This window comes from Lampris incognitus, chromosome 11 (genome assembly GCF_029633865.1).
Source record: "Lampris incognitus isolate fLamInc1 chromosome 11, fLamInc1.hap2, whole genome shotgun sequence".
Taxonomy (NCBI): domain Eukaryota; kingdom Metazoa; phylum Chordata; class Actinopteri; order Lampriformes; family Lampridae; genus Lampris; species Lampris incognitus.
In genome coordinates this window covers 42411737-42435245 of record NC_079221.1, presented here as the reverse complement: position 1 = coordinate 42435245, position 23509 = coordinate 42411737, and the positions used below count along the sequence as shown (strand labels likewise).

General features: G+C 45.6%; 1 protein-coding gene across 2 annotated transcripts in view; it reads right to left on the bottom strand.

Annotated features, from left to right (window-relative positions):
* stxbp5l (syntaxin binding protein 5L) overlaps nucleotides 1–23509 on the bottom strand; it is a 325667-nt gene that overhangs the window by 171346 nt on the left and 130812 nt on the right. For both annotated transcript variants that reach the window (XM_056289509.1, XM_056289510.1), the window contains exon 3: nucleotides 7536–7617. In XM_056289509.1, the coding sequence (XP_056145484.1) occupies nucleotides 7536–7617 (82 nt within the window). The remainder of the gene's footprint in view (nucleotides 1–7535; nucleotides 7618–23509) is intronic.

The window sequence follows — 23509 nt, the reverse complement described above, 5'->3', positions numbered from 1 at the left end:
AAATGACTGTAATGTAACTGTTGCCACGCTTCTGGTACCACCTATTTCGGGGTTCCAAAAAAAAAAAAAAAAAACTGGAGGGGGTACTAAAATCAATGCAGACCAGCTACACTGAGGGGGCGCTGTTACGGTGTTAGAAAAAGACAGTCTGCCAGTTGAGTCGAGCCGGTGCCATGTAGTGGAAAAGGGGCATAAACGTTTAACATGAGCGACCCACCAACTCAAGTTGGCGATATGTGCAGATTGACTTTACGGCACCTTTGATACATACTCAAGGCTCCGCGTTTTCGGTTTGTACCGATTTTAACCGAACAATACCCAGATTATTTTTTTTTTTTAAAAGGAGCAGACCGGTTTAAACCGATTTCCACCCGGATTTGACGTTTCCACGGATCCAAAAGTTGCTCCTGTTCGTGTGAGGTTATGCAACGGTGCCCTCTTGTGGCCAAATTCGGCAAGCTGGATGGCTTTGAAATATAAAAACCGAAAAGCGGAGTCTTCTGCCTGTTGTGTGCAGGTGTGTGTCCATGCCTTGGCCGTTATTGACCTACCTAGTCAAAGTTTATGACCACGTGCGCACAAAAAAAACTCATCACATCAGTCAAAGCCTATTGCTTTTACCCATCAACAAGTGGTGCATTCCCAGACAACCCGTGCAGTCCCAATGTGTATTGGCGAGTCTTCTCCCTGAGGTGTCGTCTGTAATGACCGAGGCACAGACCTGCACAGGCGCAGTCATTACGGGTGCGGCAGCTCGAGAGCAACAATAAATCGCAGCGCTAACAACAGATCCAGTGACAAAGAGTGGGGAGACCTCTGCAACGGCTACCATTGCGTGTCATGAGATTGTTGATGTCACACTGCACTCGCACGAGTCAGGTAGGTTAGATGTTCATTGCACGTTACAATACATTACAGTTCAACAACAGGCCAGTGAATCATATTTCGCATCACAACGGATCACGACATATCATCACATCACAACACATTTATTCCAGCATCTTTTCACTCTGCACCACTGCACTGTTGTCTTCCTGTTACAACACCATTGTTGCTCTTTTTTATATTTTTTTATAGCTTATGTTTTTTTTTTTAGCTAATACTAAAATTAATATATTTCACTATTAATCACCCATTGAGTAGTGGAGGGATGGGGAGGGACTTTTTATTTTTACATTCGCTTAAGCTGTTTTGTACCATTAATATGCAACATATTATATTCATCTAAGACCTGTTCTGCATTAAGCATCTGTTGCCGTTTAGTGCTCGCTGTTGTGTTTTTCTTTTTGTTTGTCATTTTTTGTGTACTTGCAAAATGAGCACTGGATATTTTATATGTAGTACATGCACGAACTAACTGCTCAAATAAAATATAGCTCTGAATAATATGCGTTTGATATACATCTATATCTGTACATGTTCGGTCATCCAAGTGGCGTGGCGGTCTATCCTGTTGCCTACCAACACGGGGATCGCCGGTTTGAATCCCCGTGTTACCTCCGGCTTGGTCGGGCGTCCCTACAGACACTGTCTGTAGGTGAGAAGCCGGATGTGGGTATGTGTCCTGATCGCTGCACTAGCGCCTCCTCTGGTCAGGCGCCTGTTTTTTTGGGGGGGCTAACTGGGGGGAATAGCGTGATCCTCTCATGCACTACATCCCCCTGGTGAAACTCCTCAGTGTCAGGTGAAAAGAAGCGGCTGGTGACTCCACATGTATCGGAGGAGGCATGTGGTAGTCTGCAGCCCTCCCCGGATCAGCAGCAGGGGGTGGAGCAGCGACCGGGACGGCTCAGAAAAATAGGGTAATTGGCCAAGTATAATTGGGAGAAAAAGGGGGGGGATGTTTATGTTTACCTTGTTGTCTTTGTTTTATGTGTATGTCTATTCTGTGTAAGTAGATGGAGAGCAATGGAGGAACCGCAGTCCAATTCCCTGTATGTGTAGCCTACATATCTAGTACTTTTACTACTACTTTCAGCTGCTCCCATTAGGGGGCGCCACAGCAGATCATCCGTTTCCATCTCTTCCTGTCCTCTGCATCTTCCTCTCACACCAGCCACCTGCATGTCCTCCCTCACCACATCCATAAACCTCCTCTTTGGCCTTCCTCTTCTCCTCTTCCCTGGCAGCTCCATATTCAGCATCCTTCTCCCAATATAACCAGCATCTCTCCTCCACACATGTCCAAGCCATCTCAATCTCGCCTCTCCTGCTTTGTCTCCAAACCGTCCAACCTGAGCGGTCCCTCTAATATACTCCTTCCTAATCCTGTCCTTCTTCGTCACTCCCAACGAAAATCTTTTCATCTTCAACTCTGCCACCTCCAGCTCCGCCTCCTGTCTTTTCATCAGTGCCACCGTCTCCAAACCAGATAACATAGCTGGTCTCAGTACCATGTAGTAGTCTACACAGACCTGGCCAAATAAAGATTCTGCTATCTTCACTGAGCCTCGTGCTAGTACATTAGCTTTCCTGGCTAGTTTCGTCCTTCAACACAGGTCATTTGGTTTCAAGTCAAAGCGTTATCAGCTGTGCGTCTGGCTGCCTGCATAATTTTGCTCTTTGACCCAGCTCTTACAGCCTCTACTCCACCTCTGCGTCCTTTTGTTCCCCTCAACTTCCCCTCAGTCACTTCATTTCTCCCCCCACACCGATCTTCTACACCTCCTCATCTCTTCTTCTATCCCTCTCATCCAACCTCTTCGACCCCACTCGCCCCCTACTCCCCCCCCCCCACCACCAACACAACACAACACTCCATCAGCCACATCACATCCACCAGGGCCTATTTATAGCACAGATGCATTATTCAGCAAGCCGCATACCGAATTCAAAACAGGTAAACAAACCCATCAATTAGCTTATTCGTACCCAACATCGTCATGATGGCAGAAAAAAAAAACAGCAATGGAGGATAAAAAAAAATTTTTTTTCGCCACACAAAAGACAAAGTGAGTGATGCCCATGAGTTTGTCGTTAAACGAAGAGATTATGACTGCACCAAAAAGGGTGTGACACCTACCAAGGTTATTACATGCTTGAGTTATGGTTATATATGTGTGCATGTGGGTGAGAGAGAGAGAGAGAGACAGACCGCATGTTTGTGTGTGTCGCTGGGCAGGTGTATGAAGGGTGGGCAGTAAAGATGACATGATAAGGGCGGCTTCAGTGAACATCCCTATTCTAATCATATCGCCTTTGAATTTATCAACCCACACGACAATTTATCACTCTGCTCTCCATCCATGATGAGTTTCATCTGCCTCGCTCTCACATCACAAGTCTGTACCTGCCATCCATATTTATGGCTTCAATTTTGTCTCCCCTGCCCCGGCGAGATGTTTTAAGTAGGGGGGCTGCCAACTAAAACGCAAGGTATTGTGGCGAGCCGGCGTGGAGGAATGAGTCGCGAGGCGGAGACCTCTTTTCAATCGCGACTCCCGTGCCCCCCCCCCCCCATCATACACCGCATGACCCCGGCAGGGTTCCAGTATTCACACCGGCCAGAACCGACAACATTACGAGTCCCCCCCCCCCCACGTCCATAGCCAGCGACATCATTCCCAGTCGCGGTTCTACAGTCAGTTAGTCAGTAAACGGTCTCCTGCTTAGTCCGAGTTGAACCCCAAAAACAACAACACAATAACAACCACAACATGAACACCACATCACTAGAACGAGCGGGATGTCCCTCCTACCGTGGGCGGTCAAATCGACGGCCGGTTTTTAAACTCTATATTCTGTCAAGACAAATACCCAGATGAGATATTCAGGCATTGCATATGTTAGTGTGTCTGTTAGGACATGACTGACACCAAAATTAACACGTCAACAACGATACTACTGTAACGATCACGGATGAGTAGGCTCGGTAGCCCTTGGCTAACGGGTCGGACCCTTTAGTCGACTGGTTAACGTTGTCGCCCGCGGTGCAGGAGATACGGGTTCGCGTCCTGGCTGCGGCGGTTCCCCGGGCTGCCCCCCCCCCTTAATTGGCTGCATTGGTGTCAGAAGTGGGATCGTGAAGGACTATGAGGCTATCGGAAGCGTGAGAAGGAGGAGGTGGGGTGTATTGTAACGTACACACGTTCGCCCTTAGATAAGGGGTCAGACCCTGTAGTCCAGTGTTTCTCAACCGGGGGTCCGCGGACCCCTAGTGGTCCGTGGTGTAATTGCAAGGGGTCCGTGAAAATAAAATATCTTTAAATAAAAGATCCTATGACATTTATAGAAATAGGATTATTTTACTCAAATGTGACTGACACCTTTATCTACCTAAACTACAAAGGGTAACAGGAATTTTTTCTCTGATTACATCTGTTTCACAAGTGTAATTTATTGCATTTTAATAAGAGATATCGCTCCCGTTTGCATTGTTAAAAGTTACTGCATCAAAATTCTGTTGTTACATATATCTGAAAGTTACTGCATAAGAATTCTGTTTTGTTACATATATCTGAAAGTTACTGCATAAGAATTCTGTTTTGTTACATATATCAGAAAGTTACTGCATAAGAATTCTGTTTTGTTAACTATATCTAAGTTACAACTGAGAGCTCTTATTTTTGCCCCAAAGAGTGAATAAATGCTATAATGTAATTTAAAATGCAGTTTCTACTGTTTCTATCAAATTGCAACCCCCCTCCCCCAAGATCAGGTGGAGGGGTCCTCAGGGTAGATCAAAAATACGCAGGGAGTCCAGGACCCCAACAAGGTTGAGAACCACTGCGTCGACTGGTTAACGTTGTCGCCTGCGGTGCGGGAGACCCGAGGTCGCGTCCCGGCTGTGACGGTCCGACCGAGCTGATCCCCGAATTCGCTACGGCGCTATTTTTCAAACAATTTAAAATGGCCGCTGTCGAATACCTCGGTGGTAGTCACGGTGCGCCTGAAACGGCGTCTGTAACCACACGTGCTGGAAATAATCACAAATCAATCGGACTGTCACTCTGCGCTGGAGGACGCTAGTGTGTTTCCAGGGCGACGCAACGAACTTCACGAAGGAATTGACGCGACCAACGCACGTCATAAATACTGACATGACGCGCACGATCACGCGCAAATTACGAGAGCGGTCATGGTCGATTTAGGTAGAGCTTAAAACTGTTTTTTTATTTTTGCAATTTATCTAAAAGTCATTTTAATGCAAAAATATTTAATTTTAGGAGCAGCCAGGGAGCGGGAGGTCTGTATCTTTTTTTTTTCTTTTCACAAAGTTACTGAACTTTGAAAATCCAAAACGGTCATAATGACCGTCTTGGTCGTTCAACACAATCAGAAATCTAACACGAACAGTCCCATCAGCCATTGCGCCCCCCCCAACCCCCCAGCGCAGAACCGCCGACAGTCGGAGCGACCGCCTCCCCCGGCGGCTACAGTATGACGTCATTGTTTTGTTTGTAAGCTGCGTGTGTCGCAGATTTGGAATGGCGCGTTTACTCACTTTATTATTAAAAATGTACATTCCACGCAGCCCCGCCCACTGGTTAAAATAAAGGTATGTTTTATTTTGATTTTATTTAATTAATTATTTATTTGCATTTGTACGTTAGGAAAAGTTTGGGCTGAGATGTTACACAGCCACCTGCCACTCCTGGGGGGCGGGGCTTCCCACACTAATGCCTCTAGCTCACATACAGGCTGCAGGGGGCGACACTATGCAGAGAAGGAGGACGCTGCTCACAGACACAAAAAAAAAGGTCGTCTTTCACAGACGCTCTGGTAAGAAGTCGACTGCTGTGTGGGTTCAAACATGTAACGGGGGCAGGTCGTCACACCTCGCTGCGGGTCGAGAGGCTGGTCTGGTACTGCAAGCTGCCCATTAGCGGGGCGGCCGCACGGCCCACACTGAATACCTAAGAGGAACGCCGAGATTCCAAACCGCCATTACTCACGTGTCCAAAAAGCAGGTGAGGCTCAGTCACTGTCAGAGTGTGTTGATGTCGGAGAGGCGTGTGTGTGCATACAAACACGCTGGCGTTGAACCACAACTGCAGAATGGGCAATCAAATGATACAAGCATGTGCACAAACAGTAGCGTGCACGACAACACACACACACGGAAACGCACACATGCAGGCTGTGCAATCTTACAGAAAACCCAATGTGCAGTAACTCTCCGGCATACACATAACCACACTTACAGCACACATATAGCCTACACACACACACATCCACCAATTCACTTCCATTACCCGCGGATGCATGAAAACACAGGCTCATGAGTGATGCAGAAGTGGCTGAAAGAGTCAGAGAGACAAACAGGAAGAGAGTGGTTCTGAAAAGACAGAAAGTGGTTCTGGGAAAAAAAAGAGAGAGAGAGAGAGAGTGGTTTTGAAAAGAAAGAGTGAGAGAGAAGCTGAAATCAAGTAGTTAAGAGGGAAGGAAAGAGAAAAAGAGACGAGAGGGAGAAAAAATAGCTTTCTCTCTCTCGATAACAAGCGGCATGCAGCCGCCTCTCTACGCCGGCCTCTGCTCTTCAGCCCAGCGAGACTCTCTGGTCTCTCCGCCCCACCTACGTGGAGACCAGCACACACAACGCTGTGCACCGCTCTCCAAAACTGCAGCTGAATGCCAACGCCGCCACGGCCGCTCCCCACGCTGGGAGGGAGCCGGGCCGCGGCTGATTTCAACAGGCCGCCCCCCCGCCGGGCGCCGGGATTGAGTGGCCCCACACAGCTCTGTTCTGACATGGAGAACACAAAAGTGGAGGGAGGCTGAAAGAAAGTTCTGCGTGCTCTCAAGAGAGTGACATTTCCCCCGATGCCAAACTAGCGGGGTTATTCTGATTGTGGGACAAGCACAACAGCAAGTTAACGCCGTCACAGCCCTGACGGAGAAGAGGAGAAAGAGATGAACTCGCCACAGCTTAACGGTCAACATGTAAAAAGCAGAGATGAACCACCGAGGAGTGTATCAAACATTTACGGCTATGTCTAAAGACTGGACGAGACCAAGGCACTATGCTGCTGGTGAAGGCTTCTGAGACACCTTTACACTGCAACCACAAAGTGTGCGCCTGTGATCAATTGTGGGCTTTGGGCCAATAGTCAAAGAAACACACAAGGGGCCTCTGGGTGGCGTGGCGGTCTATTCCGTTGCCTACCAACAAAGGGATCGCTGGTTCGAATCCCCGTGTTACCTCCAGCTTGGTCGAGTGTCCCTACAGACACAATTGGCCATGTCTGCGGGTGGTAAGCCAGATGTGGGTATGTGTCCTGGTCGCCGCACTAGCGCCCCCTCTGGTCAGTCGGGGCGCCTGTTTGGGGGGGGGGTAGCGTGATCCTCCCATGCGCTACGTCATCCCCGGCGAAACTCCTCACTGTCAGGTGAAAAGAAGCGACTGGCGACTCCACATGTATCAGAGGAGGCAGGTGGTAGTCTTCAGCCCCCCCCCCCCCCCCCAGGTCAGCAGAGGGGGTGGAGCAGCAACTGGGACGTTCGGAAGAGTGGGGTAATTGGCCGGATACAATTGGGGAGAAATGGGGGGGGGGGGAAACACACAAGGGTATCCTGTGGATCAAGGTCTCGCTTACCTCATTGATGAGGAACTGCAGCTGGAGGACAGCGGCTCCGCTCTCATGCTGACAGTAGCAGTCTACGCCGGGCCGTCCCAGTCTGACGGAGTCATAGAGTTAAGGAAGTATTCAGGGAGCAGCGTGACAAAAGCCCAGCATTGTGTGGGTCACAGCAAACCTACAGCAAAGGGAAAACACAAGCATAAAGGCCTTTGCACACCTAGTCTGAATTTTCCATCTGAAAATATGCACATTAAAAAACAAAACAACCTCATGTGTTGTCCATTTACACACCGGCTGCAAAAATGTCCATCATAAATGTTTTCGGAGCGGGTTTCGATTTCCTGCATCCATCAATAAGCTTGCAGAGATTTTTTTTTGTTGGAGTTGTTGGACTGCAATGGAGGATTAAAAATATATATAAAAAATTCAGACTTGGAGTACTGAGAGGACTTAAGTCATGCAAATTCACACACTGACCTAAGTAAGACGTCTTCTCTCAGCTCATTTTCACATCTTCCCAAAAGTATCATGCTTAACCTGCCACAGTGAAGAAATACAGCTCTTCGAAACACTCACCCGGCAGCCATTCACTCAATGGGTCATATGATTGGGAAATCAGCAGTGAGGATGGAGGGTGATGGAGGCTACAAGCGAAATGAGTGCCCTAGACACGGAGGAAGACTTAATGGGAGCACATGCCACTTCATCAGTGGCAGCTGTGCAATTTTAATTTGGCTCCACCAGAAACAGTTCCCAAAAGTCATCGTAGTCTTATGAAGGGCTGTGCTACTACAGTAATGTGTACACCTTAATGCAGCATTTCCCAACCCAGTCCTCAAGGAACCCCTATCCTGCAGATTTTCATTGTAACCCTGCATAGGTAGCCCTGCTTGTACTTACTCAACCAATCATCTCACAGCACTTAATTATGCAAGGTGTGCAACATCTGACATAATTCATTGCTGATTGGTTGAATAACTACAAACAGGTACCTATTCAGGGTTGCAAAGAAAATCTGCAGGATAGGGGGTCCTTGAGGACTGGTTTGGGAAACACTGCCTTAATGTGTGCAACGGTGTACACCGGTATGACTCACAGCTGATGGCTACTATGAGGGACAAAGTAATACACAAAAATAGGTATTATTCCTACTGCTTCTGCAGCTACTCACTTGTGCCTTTGTGGCAGGAGCGAGTTTACATCCGAGCTGCGAGGAGGCTTGAATTTACCATCATCAGTGAGTATTTCTCTTCATTCTTGCTTTCCTAATTTCTAGTTTGTATTTACCAATGTCTAGGCTACACACCTGAAGAACAATGCGACATGCCAACAACACTGCTGTGAGTATACGAGTATGGATAATACTTGGGGGACTCCAAGGAGTCCAAAATACTTAGTCGGGGGGGGGGGTCCATGAAGGTGAAGCAGCTGTCACTTTAAATGTCAGACGGAGTGCCTGGGTTTATTAGGACTATGTCATTCTTACTGCAGCAAGACTGATTTAACATCGACTATTACTTTAAGGACCAGTTTCTCTGGCACAGATTAAGACTAGGCCTGGATGAAAGGGAATTTTGAATGGAGATTCTCCACACAACAGTCCTTTTAGTCCTGGAATAGACTTGATCTGTACACGGGAAACCAGCCCTAAAAGTATAAACGTAGCAAAGGTTGAGAGTCCGAATGCAATTTGACTATTAAAAATTAACATGATTCAAACTGCGATATCCAGTCCATTATCCAAGCCGCTTATCCCGAGTAGGGTCGTGGGATGCCGGAGCCTATCCCAGCAGCCATTGGGTGACAGGTGGGAAGACACCCTGCACAGTGTAATGTCTATAGAAGAATGACATCATTGGTGTTTAGGCTGGTTCTCTGTGAGCCTCGCTTTCATTATGCAATTCTGTCTCCCCACTGGGCACGATTTTCCCCGGCAAATCGATTTACAGCACAGGAAGTACGTCAACCACCCAGTAGCGAGCTCGGCAATGGCGGACGGTGGACCAACCGAAGTAACCGTGGAAACTCGAACCAGGAAAAGAAAAAAGAACCCAGCTGATGGAGGAGTTAAAGAAGGCGGTGAGAGAGAGTGGTAGAAGATGAGATAAAACAAGAGTGAACTTCTGACGGGCATTCGCTCAATGGAGAGAGCGGTGGGACTTGAGAGCCATCATTCAGTTGTCATTATTTCTACTGGATCAGTGAGTAGCACAGCCTGCCTGCTTATACTACAGGGTGTTTTACTCTGTCTTTACCGCAGCACTGAGATCAGGGTTTCTAGTTTAGATTGGGGTTCATACAGTTGTTTCTTGCTTTGGACAGTAGCCAGGCTGCTAATAAATGGAGAGAAACCCGGTTGTCTTTGCAACAGCAGCACAACAAATGAAAACGCTGGGGGGGAGGGGGGGTTGACAAGTTGTCCACTCCCACTTTACAATGCACTTCAGTCTACCCTTGTGTGTCTCATTTGTCACCAGACATTCATGACCCCTGTGCCACAAACTCCTTCTTCTCACAGTAGACATTTCATATATGGCACTCATATCCATCCATCCATCTATCCATACCGTCTATCCTACTCAGGGTCATGGGGTGCTGGAGCGTATCCCAGCAGCCGTTGTGTGGCAGGCGGGGAGACACCCCTGGACACAACCATGTTAATGTGATTAGGACATTTACAGCGACAGAGATAAACTGTTGGATCACACATGCAGATTGTACAATTTGGTTCTATACAAAGTGTACGCACTGTATATATGTCACGGGACACCATTACAAATGCATTGAGAACATGTTATTTTAATTCTACATTATTTTCTGTGCTAACAGGTAGAAATGTCTCTAAGAGCTTGCTAGGCTGTCTTGTGTAATGTGTCTACCCTAACAGCCGTACTCTGAAACAGTTACCTGCTGAACATAATGGTAACAAGCAACGTCTTGTGCAGGCGGAGGAAAAAACAGCAGCGTAAAGCTAATACATTTGCTCAGGGACAATTTGAAAAACTTTCCCTTTGACTTTTGTCATCCCTTGCTCTATAGTTAGAACCTCAGCCATTCCAAACATTAAAAAAAAAAAACACAAAACGGCGTTCATAGCATATTTTGCTGTAATGTGACACGTTATCCAAGCAAAACAGGATATTAGGGCCGCCCAAAATGTAGGGAGGGATGTGATGCGATTGGACGGTGCAAAATATTTGATGCTAATGTTGGTTGGACTGTTCCTCACCCCCCCCCCCCCCCGCACTCAGATATGGTGACACAGTCACAAAAACTTGGCCTTTTTAGAGGAAGTTAAGGTGATTAGATTTTGCTGCAAAATACTTAAAAAAAACAACAACATATGATTGATGGGTGGATGTCAGGATAGTGGTTGAAACTGGCTGGTTCAGGCCTACGTCAGCATGTGTCATATTTTGTTTTGCAGGAAGAAAACATGGCTAGATTTAATATAAAAATACAAAGTAATTGATTTTTTGGGGGGCATATAATGTTAAATAGGTGCACAATATGGGGGATGCGAAATAAAACGGTTAAAAGGCATTTTTCATTTCATCTCGACTTTAAATAGGCTCTCAACATGACAAGCTACCAACCCATACATATACACAACCCTCAAAGCCCCTTTTTTTATTTTACAGATATGGAAGAGAATAAAAATGAGATCGCCCCTGAAAAACACAATGATCTTTGGTTTTTTTGGGGTTTTTTTTCCTGCACAGCACGAGGAACAGGCAGGACAGTTTTTTCCTCCATGGGCAACATATTTGTGTGTTGTATTGTCTGTGCTCTGCCTGTGTGTCTACAGAACAGCCCTGCAGGGATGGCTGGGCAGGCGCCTTCATAGGAGGACCATTCAGCCTTCAGGAGGCTCAGGAAGATCAGTGGTCAACATCGGAGCCCATTTGTTCCGCTATGTTCATCCCCGGGACACACAAGTATGCTGTTTTGTTGTTGCGTTGCCTCTGTTCCTCTCCACTTTGTATTGCCCTGCCCCATCCTCTCTTCTACTCTGTCAAACGAGCTGAAGTGAAAATCCATTGGTATAATCAAAATCAAAAACATTCGCTTTACTTTTTAAAAACGTTTGTCAATCTTCTTACAAGAATTGAGCACAGGGGTGCTTATCTGCTTGTTGGCTACAGCAGCTGCAGTAGTTAGATAACCAACTTCTATTGCAGTGAACCTGGGAGCAGAGCTCAGACCAGGATGCAAACAGGCACACAGGCCCAGCTGAGGCCTGAACAGGACCAGTTTTGAACTAAATTGAAAGATAAAAATTGATCACCCCCATCCCCCCGGTCTCCCCAACTGTACTCGGCCAATTGGCCCAATCTCCCGAGCCATCCCCGTCATTGCTCCACCCCCTCTGCCGATCCGGGGAGGGCTGCAGACTACCACATGCCTCCTCTGATATACTATATGGAGTCACGAGCTTCTTCTTTTCACCTGACAGTGATGAGTTTCACCAGTCAGACGTAGCACGTGGGAGGATCACGCTACTCCCCAAAGTTCCCCCCCCCCCCGAACAGACGCCTCGACCGACCAGAGGAGGCGCTAGTGCAGCAACCAGGACACATATCCGCAGGCACGCCCAATTGTGTCAGTAGGGACGCCTGACCAAGCCAGAGGTAACACGGGGATTCAAACCGGCGATCCCTGTGTTGGTAGGCAACGGAAAAGACCGCTACACTACCTGGACGTCCCGGTCATTTTGTTCGTTTGATCGATTATTGTTTATAAAGAGCTGCTGTGCCTGAATCCAAAGGCATCTCTGCGGTCTTCTGTCCATTTATCTAAGATATTTTTCAAAGTGGGATATATTTATTTTAAAGTACAGAAGATCCTGAAGTAAAGTAACACAATGATGCAGCATTTATCTACCATATTCACACTGATTTATTCAAATTTTAATTTTCTATGTTCTCCTCCAACATTACGACTAGTCTTTCCATGAGTTAGACTAATGAAATTCTTACTTTTTGAAAGACGGGGGAGACCAACTGGACAGTTGTGTGTATTTATGTACAACAAATCTACACAGAGATTTATCTTATCTTTTAAACAGTTTGTGTACACATTTAGTGACCAGATCCATACATATAAATGATTGTTGCAAGGGGCACAGCCACTGTAAAGGTAGTAGAGGCGTACCATGTAGCCAAAATGATCTTTTTAAGTAATTCATGAGCTGCAGCCTACCCATCCTGCAGGACTTTGACAACTGCAGGCAAGATCACTGCTTAAAAGAGATTCTGAGAAATGAAAACCAAATCAACTTGGCACATGAACAGCTTTAGTCTATGTATCGCTGCTAGCTAGCTTCCTCTTTTCTCTCTCTCTCACACACAAACACACACACCTACTGCACCACAAAGGACATATTCACTCTGCTGTTGGTATCCAGCGACTTCACCATCTGTCATGAGTTCATTTTTCATTACTTACACTCATACTGCAATATAGTTAATGTGAATACTGCTTTACCCCTACCACTCCAATTCATTATATATATATATATATATATATATATATATATATATATATATGCATACACACACACACATTCAGTTTTCCTTTCTGGAAAGTTTTCTCATATTTTTCACATGTGGGCTATGGTATGGAGAGTAGTTTCAAAAGTTTATGCAGACATGCCCCCACACACATAACAACAACATGGATGGTGTAAATAGACTACCCTGCCGGAGTTCTTGAATTGATTTCCCCTTGCTTAGGGTGGAATAGAGCAACAAAGACCTTCAAAAGCCCGTGCATCCCTCTTTAACCATAGAACCACGTGAAAGATCTGGTTCTGTGACCTGGCAAAACATCAGGCAGCAGACACCAATGTACCTGTCCACTTAAATTCTGCCAAGGCAGCTACATGTCTCCTTCATTCCACCCACAGGCATAATGAGTCAGTCAACTCTAGATGGTCAAAGTGGGCCCCGTCCTGACCATCACAATCAGACGTAACATAATGTAATCAGGAACAATTTATTGTAATTTCTTTCTTGTGTACACAAAAGAAACAAAATTCTGTTCCCAAAGCCCACAGCAGTGCGACACAAAATACAACAACACACATTCCAAATTTCCCAAAAACGACATCACCAAAAACATACAAAAAAGCAAAAAACAATCCACAAACAGTTAGCAACACAGTCCACTCAGTGCAACACAGTCCAAAAAGGCCACTGTCCAGAGAACGAACGTCAGCCAATATGACTGTCTGAACTCCCGGTCTGCATGGGCTACCAGTTAGCTTACCCTACCCCGCTTCCGTCAGTGTCAGTAAATGTCAGTAGTGAATGAAAGACATGAAAGCAGCTTTAAAACAGCCAGCAACAATGAAATGTTCTGCACAGTTGATGCCTAAATGAAATGATTTCCAGGAGACTGCTGTGCTATATTAGAGGAGTCATAATAGCAAGGCCAGGATAGTGATAGACTAGCCTACTTAACATCTGGTGTCACAGCGACATAATGGATGAAAACATTATCTGTGATGGCGCACCTGCATGTAGACAACATTATTCACGTCTGCACATGGGCCTTATAAACACAAAACACAAGCGTGTAGGTTGATTATTACCCAGATAAAGAATAAGTAAGTTCTACTTACATCACAGGTGAACTCTCTGAGCTTTTAGCTGTGTGAAGTCCTGACGCTTCACCAGCTAGCTAGCTAGCTGGGTTTTGCTACACAGTAGTACGCATGTCCATAATTACACACTTTGCACATTTTTGAACATACTGTATACCATAGACTCAGTGCTCGAGATCTTTGATACGATAGTGGTGAGATAAAGAGGGGTCTGTGCACGTGGGCCCTAAACTGTTGCGGGCCCCGATGCAACTATATTACCTGCATATATGGTTTTATCCGTTTCCACTTTAGTTCCTGGGCTGACTCCTTTTACCCAACAGGAAAGGTAATAAATAACTAGTGCAAAAGGCTTACATGATGATGAGTCCGTCATCCGCCCGCTCTGTGTTGCTCTTTAAATCTTGTCTGCGAATATATAATGTGTTTATGTTTATATCTAAATAATATTTATATCTATATGCAGACATACTGTATCCTCTCACTACTACAGCTATTTCCCATGCTCCATTATCTGCGGTGAGGAAGCAGTGTGTTTGGCATACCAATGGGGGGGTGTAGAGGACTCTGATCAGCACCCTCGCTGTGGACCTGAGGGGCTGGAATTGAAATTCTACGACCATCCCTCCTTCAATCACTCAAGAAATAGAGAGGGGCAGGCAAGTGTGTGTGTGTGTGTGTGTGTGTGTCGGCTGACTTAGCAGCAAGACAGCTGTCCATCTCGTCCTCTTTGTTTCCATCTGTCCCTCCCTCTCAGCATCTTCCCCTCTTCCTCTGCCTCATTCTTTCTGACAGGTGACTCTCTGAACCACACCCCGCTGAAAGACATTATCGTGTCAAAAAAACAACAACAAAAAAACCCAACACAGATGGCCACAACACACAGTCCTGAGAAGAGGGCATGTTTGTGTACATCCACACAGGAGATTAGAAGTGGATTACTGCCGGATGCCGTAGGAAAGCATCAATGGGAAATTGCCCAACCTGCTATGATTCTGCTTTCACGGCCATCAAATGAGAGCCAGTTGTGGGAATCTCAAATGAGATGAGTTTGATACTCGATACAAGGGCCTGCAGCATACACTGCACAGTGGACCTGGCATGATAAAGGTGTGGCATGAGGTGAAGTAGCAACAGCAAATTCTTTCCGTGCTTTGACATAAAAACATTCACCTACAGTACTTGCCTTCCCACGGTGGCTGAAACCCCATGAGAAATGGACAAATAACTGAGTCGGTTTGGCAACCATCAAAAAATGATAACTGCGGCGTCCGGGTAGTGTAGCGGTCTATTCTGTTGCTTACCAACACGGGGATCGCTGGTTCGAATCCCCCGGGTTACCTCCGGCTTGGTTGGGCATCCCTACAGACATAATTGGCCGTGTCTGTGGGTGGGAAGCCGGATGTGGATATGTGTCCTGGTCGCTGCACTAGCGCCTCCTCTGGTCGGGGTGCCTGTTCTGGGGGAAATAGCGTGATCCTCCCACGCGCTACGTCCCCCTGGTGAAACTCCTCACTGTCAGGTGAAAAGAAGCGGCTGGTGACTCCACATGTATTGGAGGAGGCATGTGGTAGTCTGCAGCCCTCCCAGGATCAGCAGAGGGGGTGGAGCAGAGATGGCTCGGATGAGTGGGGTAATTGGCCGGATACAATTGGTGAGAAAAAAAAAAAGGGGGGGGGGTCTTAAAAAAAAATAGACAATTGTGGAGGCACAGACAATAAACTGTCAATAACCAAGCCCTTTGTGTGTGTGTGTGTGTGTACATGGTTGCTAACTAATTGCTGTTGCTGTCATTACATTGATAAATACTCGCTCTCATGGGCAGGAAAATGCCAGCTGATGAGGTGCTAAATATGATTAAGTCCCATTAAAAACGCCTCGACACTGCACGGGGGTTAGACAATGATGGAAAAGCACCAACACAAAGCAAACACCCCGATAGTCTACAAATTCCAGTGACGAAAGGAATTTCAAACATTTTTGGGCAACACGAAACCTGAAGGACATGACTTAAAAAATGCTTCTTGAAAGTAGGATTTCTTTATGATTTCTGTGATCAAATATTTGGAGCGTCACAATTGTGTTTGTCGTCAACTTTTGTGAGCCTCTTTCTCCGCTTTCTCATTTATCAGGAAACAGGAGTGTATTTGCAATGACATATCATTTCCCCCAGCCCACAGCAGTGCAACACAAAATCAAAAACACAAAAACACATATATCCAACATATCCAAAAAAAATGTTCACTGTCCAAAACGCCGCCAGCCAGGATGACTGTCGGAGCTGCCGGTCCGCATGGGCTAGCAGTTAGCTTAGCCTGCCCCGCTTCCGCGTCCTGTCAGACCGCCTCGGTGTTACCCCGGTTGTTATAATTTATGAACATTTCTTTACCATGGTTCGAGATAAAGCCACTGTGAAAAAAACAAAAGATAATGCTAACTTTGGCCAGAGAACAAAATGAATCCTGGCCTTTGCCCAAAATTCTGACTTCATTCACAGATTTCTGACTTTATGGTCAGGATTCAGGGCCCAACTCCTGTCCGGGAGTCTGGTACCAAAGCAGAGCGGGTAAAACGCGAGATGCCCCTGACCGCAGCTTTACATGGATCAGTAAACCATCAGAGCAGGGTCGTTTCATCGCTAAGCTTCTGTTTTATCCCAGCACTCATGTCCAGTTCAAACCAGCTTCACCTGCAGGGGCGGTACCCCAGTCCCAGAGCCCCCAGACCTCTTCACATCTGTGCCAACAACACAGTGACTGACACCACCTAATGGGACGATGACGAAATATAAAATATTACACAAGTTCCAACTCATCCTAAGTCTGGCTTTACTTCATCATCTGTCAGTGCAATATAAGGATTATTTTAATTCTTTGTAAGAAGACCACTCAATGGAGAGTCCCTCTCCATCTTTAAGAAGCTAAAGACCCAGCTCGTTCAAGAAAACCTCCACACTTGATGGTATCAATAAATAAACGTTTCTATGCAGCCTATGCATTGCCTTTGTGCACAATTTGTTGACACCTATGTCCTATCGGACTTGAACCTAATTTTTTGGCACTTGTGTCGTTGTCTCCTGACTAGATTCTTGCTTTTGCTGCATTAACTCTCAGACATATGTCGCTTTGGATAAAAGTGTCTGCTAAATGAAATTGTAACATTTTTAAGGCATGTCTTCCACTAGCATCAGCTATATTGTTTATCCTCTGACTGGAGCGCAGCCTGATGGGCTCTTCTGGTTGTTCTTCAATATAATATGATGACTAAAGTTGAATTGCTTTTTTTCCCCCACTGACCTGCTCAACAAGGTCAACTTTGCCATCCCATTTTTCTCTGGTAAATTACTTAAAAAAAAAAAAGAAGTTTGTATCATGTTTTCACTTTGTTTCAGTTATATGCAATGATATAGTTATATTATATTACATTGTATTAATATTATATATATTATACAATTATATATATATAATGCAATAATAAATACAAATGGCATTTATTATTTCTGATGGCCTGGCAGCCTGTTCAGGGTGACTCCCCGCCTGCTGCCCAATGACTGCTGGGATAGGCTCCAGCATCCCCGCGACCCTGAGAGCAGGACAAGCGGTTCGGATAATGAATGAAAGAATGTTTTAATTTAGTTTACATTGGCTGTGCTATACTCTGTTTATTCTAGATAAACGTTTTATATTAGATTATTGTAATAAGTGGTTGTAAATGATGACTAAGTGAATAAAACAACCCTAAGTACAGCCATTAACTATTTGTGACCCATAATTATTTCACTCGAGCACTAATTGATTCAGGTCTAATAACTAAACTGCATGTCGGCAATAGCTCATCATGGCTAGGAGGGAGAGAGAGAGAGAGAGACAGAGAGATGGAGAGTAATGATGTGAAAGAAACTGGGAGAAAAAGGACTTGTAAGGGTAAAGATTAATCACATGTAACACGGGAGACACTGACAGAGCAGGTACAGAGATAAATAGGGTAGACCAGCGGTTTCCAAGCCCCTCAGTGTTACCTGCTTGCTATTCTGCCTGGTGGGCTGTTATGTTCACAGGCCGCACCAGATCTAAACCATCCCTCGCTCTGTCCGAGGGAATTCTTCAAACTACATACATGCACATTTGCAAATTTTAGTATGGGTAATGTTAGTGTACAAATGTATTATGTGAAAGCTATTCGTTTAAATGTTACATAGACAAAAAAAAACATCAACTATGGAGCTAATGGCCACCAAACAGTCAAATCCATCTCATTGTTCGCGCCCCGTGGAACTGACCAGCCAGGGAAAGGCTTTTCCAAAGCAATATGGCAGACAACGAAGCAAAAGGAGCTGCAGCTGACATTGAATATTTTTGATAAGTTCATGATCACAGTGCCATAAATTCTTGTCGTGTCACTGGCAACACTACAAGTATGACTCCGGCCAATCATCATATGCTACCTTTCACGATCTTGCCCAAGGTCATAGGTCATCGAGGAGGAGGGTCGAAATCGAGCTCAACTCCTGTAGCCTGATCCCGGCCTCACGTACTTAGCTGTAAAAGCTGCTTTCTATGTAATGAATAGTATGCCACAACGAATGCAGCATCATCATCGGCGGTCACTCGGGGTCGAGTTATGACTGTCCTTTAGGACGCCTGTGCGTGACAGCGTTTTACGTGGAGTGGCTGATGCGCCTGCAGCCACCACACGGTCCTTGATAGGAGGTGGCCAGAGTCCAGAGTCCAATGACATGGAGAACCAAGACGATTGGGGACCACCCTCTGTTGCAGCCTTCATCCACCTTCAACTGCCGTTGTGACCTGGAGACATCTTCCACCAGTTCCACCATTGAGGTCTTGGTTGGCTCACGCTTCATCTGAAACCTCCCCCTTGACCTATCTGCCTTGGGTGACCCTACTAGACTGTGTGTAATTTACATTTCCTGCCATTGAAGAGGCCAGATTGATTTTTATAGCTGTTGCCATAGTTTAGATCAGATTGTCATTTACTGACGTTTCAGGTCAATTTACTATTTATAGTTGCTGAATAAATGAAATTCATATATATTATGTTGTTGTCATACAGGCCAGATTACTATTTATACCCACGGTTTTAAATAGATCAGATTGTATTTATAACTTTCGAGATTGGTTTTCTGAAGTATTGTCATGTTTTTATTTTGTCTCGATTGTTCTTTGTCTGCCTGTCCAATAGTTTTGTCATGCATTGTTATGTTTTTTTTTTACTTCTGTATTAATTGTTTGTTTGCCTGCCCAGGGACTGCAGATGCAAATTAGCTGCCAGCTAACTCTGGTGCAATTGTAAAATTGTGCGTTGTCCCTGTCAAATAAACAATAAACTAAACTAGGAGCCAAGCTGAGGACGGCATAGCTCTCGGGATCATTAGTACATGCAAGCTTCTCCACCACGTCAAGGTGGCGATCCAGGAGAAGGAATGCAGTATGCACTGCAAACTAAGTATGGTGTATGCATGAACAATTTGGTCACCACTGCTAATAAGACAACCGAAATACCTGACACAACTGGTGAATGTAAATTACCTAGCAGAATAGAAAACAAGCGGTAACTGGAATCCTTGAGGTCTGAAGTTGGGAACCACTCGATCGGATGATACTGAGACGTAGAGGCACTGATGGTGAAATAAATAAAACGCAGGTATGAGAGACAGGAGAAGGCAGACTCAGTGATGACGGTTAAAGTCCAAGCTATGAAAAGATTTTAATATTTTCACTGACACATGCTGTGCTGCTGGGAAATAAAGACAAAGGCACTTTTTGTAAGTTTGGGGACCAGTGCCAGCTCCCTCAACAGGCCTCTATAAATGACGACATCGGTCTGTATCCTTCGGAGCACATCCAGATCCTTCATCTTCTATGGAAAAATGAAAGGGACATTTAGAGCCCATCGGCAAATAGTCCTGTCCTTAAATTGGAAATGTTGAAGATTCAGACTACATTACTTTTATCGGTACACACTCCCCAGGAGTCGTTTTGAAACTGCCATCTCAACACCAGAACTCGGAGTATTTGTTCCTCCTTTCCGCTCTGGCGGAGCAGTCACCGCCGGGTGACGAGAATACGTCATAACCTGTGCGACGTTTGGCATAAGAGACATAAGCAAATGTCACGGCCAATAAGCATCTCATGGTCTAAAAGGCACCACTATGCAAATAAAAAAAACACGAGAGAGAAGAGAAGCCCCAGCAGTTCGCATTTTGTCATACCCTTAAATCGGAATTTGAGCGAGACACTATGACTACAGGGATGATGAATAAATATACTCTAGAAAAAGGGGGAAAAATCCCAGTTAAGTGCTAGTGGGAATATTGAGCTAGTGACTGTGATTTTTTCTAAACATTGCTCATGTCGTTCACGTTTCTTTTCATTATCAAGTCACTGTTGGTGTGCATTCAGCGCTGAGCAAGCCAAGTAATTTAAGACGATCAGGCAACATAAGCGGGCCACTCGTTGATTAATATTGTGACGTTGTGGTGACCCACATCTATATATCGAGAGACATTCACCTAAGAGGACGGTGTACCTTTAAGGGAAGAGGCGAGGGGTCAGATAATGCACTTCCGCTTCCGGTTCACAGTCAGTTCAGTGTCGTTGTCGAACGTATGACATGCAAAGTTGGAGCTAGTAAACTACCTCGACTACGTCTACTCTCACGTCTCCTGTCTCGTTGTTTTCTAACTCCACAACGTACACGAATAAGTAGACACGTTAGCCTCTTGGCTAACGGGTTGGACCCTTTAGTCGGCTGGTTAACGTTGTCGCCCGCGGTGCGGGACATCCGGGTTCGCGTCCCGCTTGTGGCGACGCTTCTCGGGGATGCCCCACTAATTCGCTGGAATATCAGAGCCAGACCACCTTAGAAAACTAACCAGAGGTCTGGCTACAAGATATTGGTCGTGACATAACTACTAATAAGACACGTTAGCCCCCAGCTAACGGGTCTGACCCTTTAGCGATGTCGCCTTGTGGTGCAGTACACGTCGTATCGAATCCCGCACCGGGCAAGAAAATAACCGGTTACATTACCATGGTAGTGGATTGTAACTGATTAAAAAAAAAATAAGTCAAAAATAACGGGCTCTTTTTCAATTTAAAGCTCGTCGACGTTGTTGTATCTTATGAAGAATGGATCTCAAACTTCGTTTCAACATTTTACTGACTTAAAGCGCGGCACCATTACACGTCACATTCACGCCTTGCGTTGTATCAACGCCGAGCTTGCCGACGCCGGTAGTTCTTCTTTTACGGTTACGGAACATACACTCTGAACAGCGTAACAGCATCGCCGCCTAGTGGACTCTTCTGTAATAACCCATACCATTACTCTACAACAGGATTAACCAAGGTAAGTGTGATTATGTATCATTTAGTGTTCTTTTTCGCCATTAGCAGGTAAGTATTTATCATTAGGAAATAACAGTATAAGTGCTAGGGGACCACAGACGTGCGCCTCGCAAATGCATCAGAAAGCCCGATCACAGCAACGCCTCAAGCAGCTTTAACATTGTCTGCACATCAAAACCCAGGACGTCTGGCTGGAATCTAGCCTGTGCCAAAACAAGGCATGTTTGTTGGCAGTTCTAACAGGCGTTTTGTTTTTGATGAGATTATTATTTTTGTACATATATTTGCTGATTTTATATAATAAATACAAAGGGTTGGCCTGCCACCCAATGACTGCTGGGATAGGCTCCAGCAACCCCACGACCCCGGCTGGGATAAGCGGCTTGGATAATAGATTGATGGATGGGTGGACTGCACATTGATCACTAGCCCCTAACTATTTCACAGCAACTTCAAACCCACCAGATGAAGAGATGTGGCATAAGAGGTGATCTTTTTAAACCCGTTTATTTTTCCATAGAGGCGAAATCGGGCTTGATACGGAATCCTACATTCAGCAATCAATCTAAGAAACCACTTAAGAGCAGCTGCTCTCATTCAGGTCCTCAGGTGCCCCCAGTACTGCTGGTTTTGTTTTGGCTAGATACAGTAGTCCAATATAGTCACCTGTTGTGTCACGTGTTCCATCTCTCATCTCATCTCCCTTTCAGCCGCTTCTCCGGGGTCGGGTCGCGGTGGCAGCAAGCCAAGTAGGGCACTCCAGACGTCCCTCTGCCCAGCAACGCCCTCCAGCTCCTCCTGGGGGATCCCAAGGCGTCCCCAGACCAGATTGGACATGTAGTCCCTCCAGTGAGTTCTGGGTCTACGCCGGGGTCTCCCCCCAAGTTGGACGTGTCCGGAAAATCCCCAAACTAAGGCGCCCCAGGAGGCATCCTAACCAGACGCCTGAACCACCTCAACTGGCTCCTTTCGATGCGAAGAGCATGCGGCTCTACTCCGAGCTCCCATACTGGCCATACTTCTTTTTTTTTATAGCTGGAACAACAGGTGAATGTAATGAACTACACAGAAAAGCCAGCACTACTGAGGACCTGAATGAGGACCATCGCTAGAGGGCTGTGCCGCAGCCTGCACAGCTGTGGCCTATCAGCCATTTAATTAGGGCATCTGGGCTGAATCTGGTCATCAGCTCGAGCCATCATTACCACACTGGCAATGGAACAACACACAAACAACAAGCATTTACTCCTATTTACCTCTATCTATCTATAGCTCTTTTTTCATTCTTTGACATGTATTCTGGAATATGTTAGCCCACTTTCTATTGATTAGTGTCACGTGTTGATTAGTGTTCACTGTATGCCTTTGCATCAGTAGTCCCGAGACATCAGTCATGTACTTGGGAACGGCCAGGGTAATATCAGTTATATCATGAAGTGCGTCACGATCTCTGTCCAGGGCTCTATTGTGAATACACTTCTGACGGATAACGCAGCTGTGCAGCAGCATGTTGTGTGGTGCATTTAACAAATCAGTCGTGACCATAAGTGTATACCAGAGGTTTTCAAACTATGGGTCACAACCCACAAATGGGTCACAGCTGGGGAGCGGGTGGGTTGCGGGATGCTACTATAAATACATTTCATTTGAAGACAGAGAAACGGAAGCACATTTATTTGTGATCATATTTTCTATAAAAATCAAGAACTGGTAACATTTTGTCATGTTTTTGAGTCAATGAAACAATGTAACTAAAATAATGTTGAATGTTGACGTGTATCGTCTGTTACATTTGGTCATTAGTAGGACCGTTAATGACGACTGGAAAAGGGGAATACTGCATTGATGAATATATAGAGGATTGTCTTGAGTCCAACTGGGTTTGGCCTTGCAGCCCTGGATGAAACAATTTGCAAAACCGCTCCAGTTGTAAATTGCATAAGGGATTTTTGTGAACATAATGGTTTTTCTTTAAATTGCGTGTGATTACATTTGCCAAAATCAATCTAAACGTG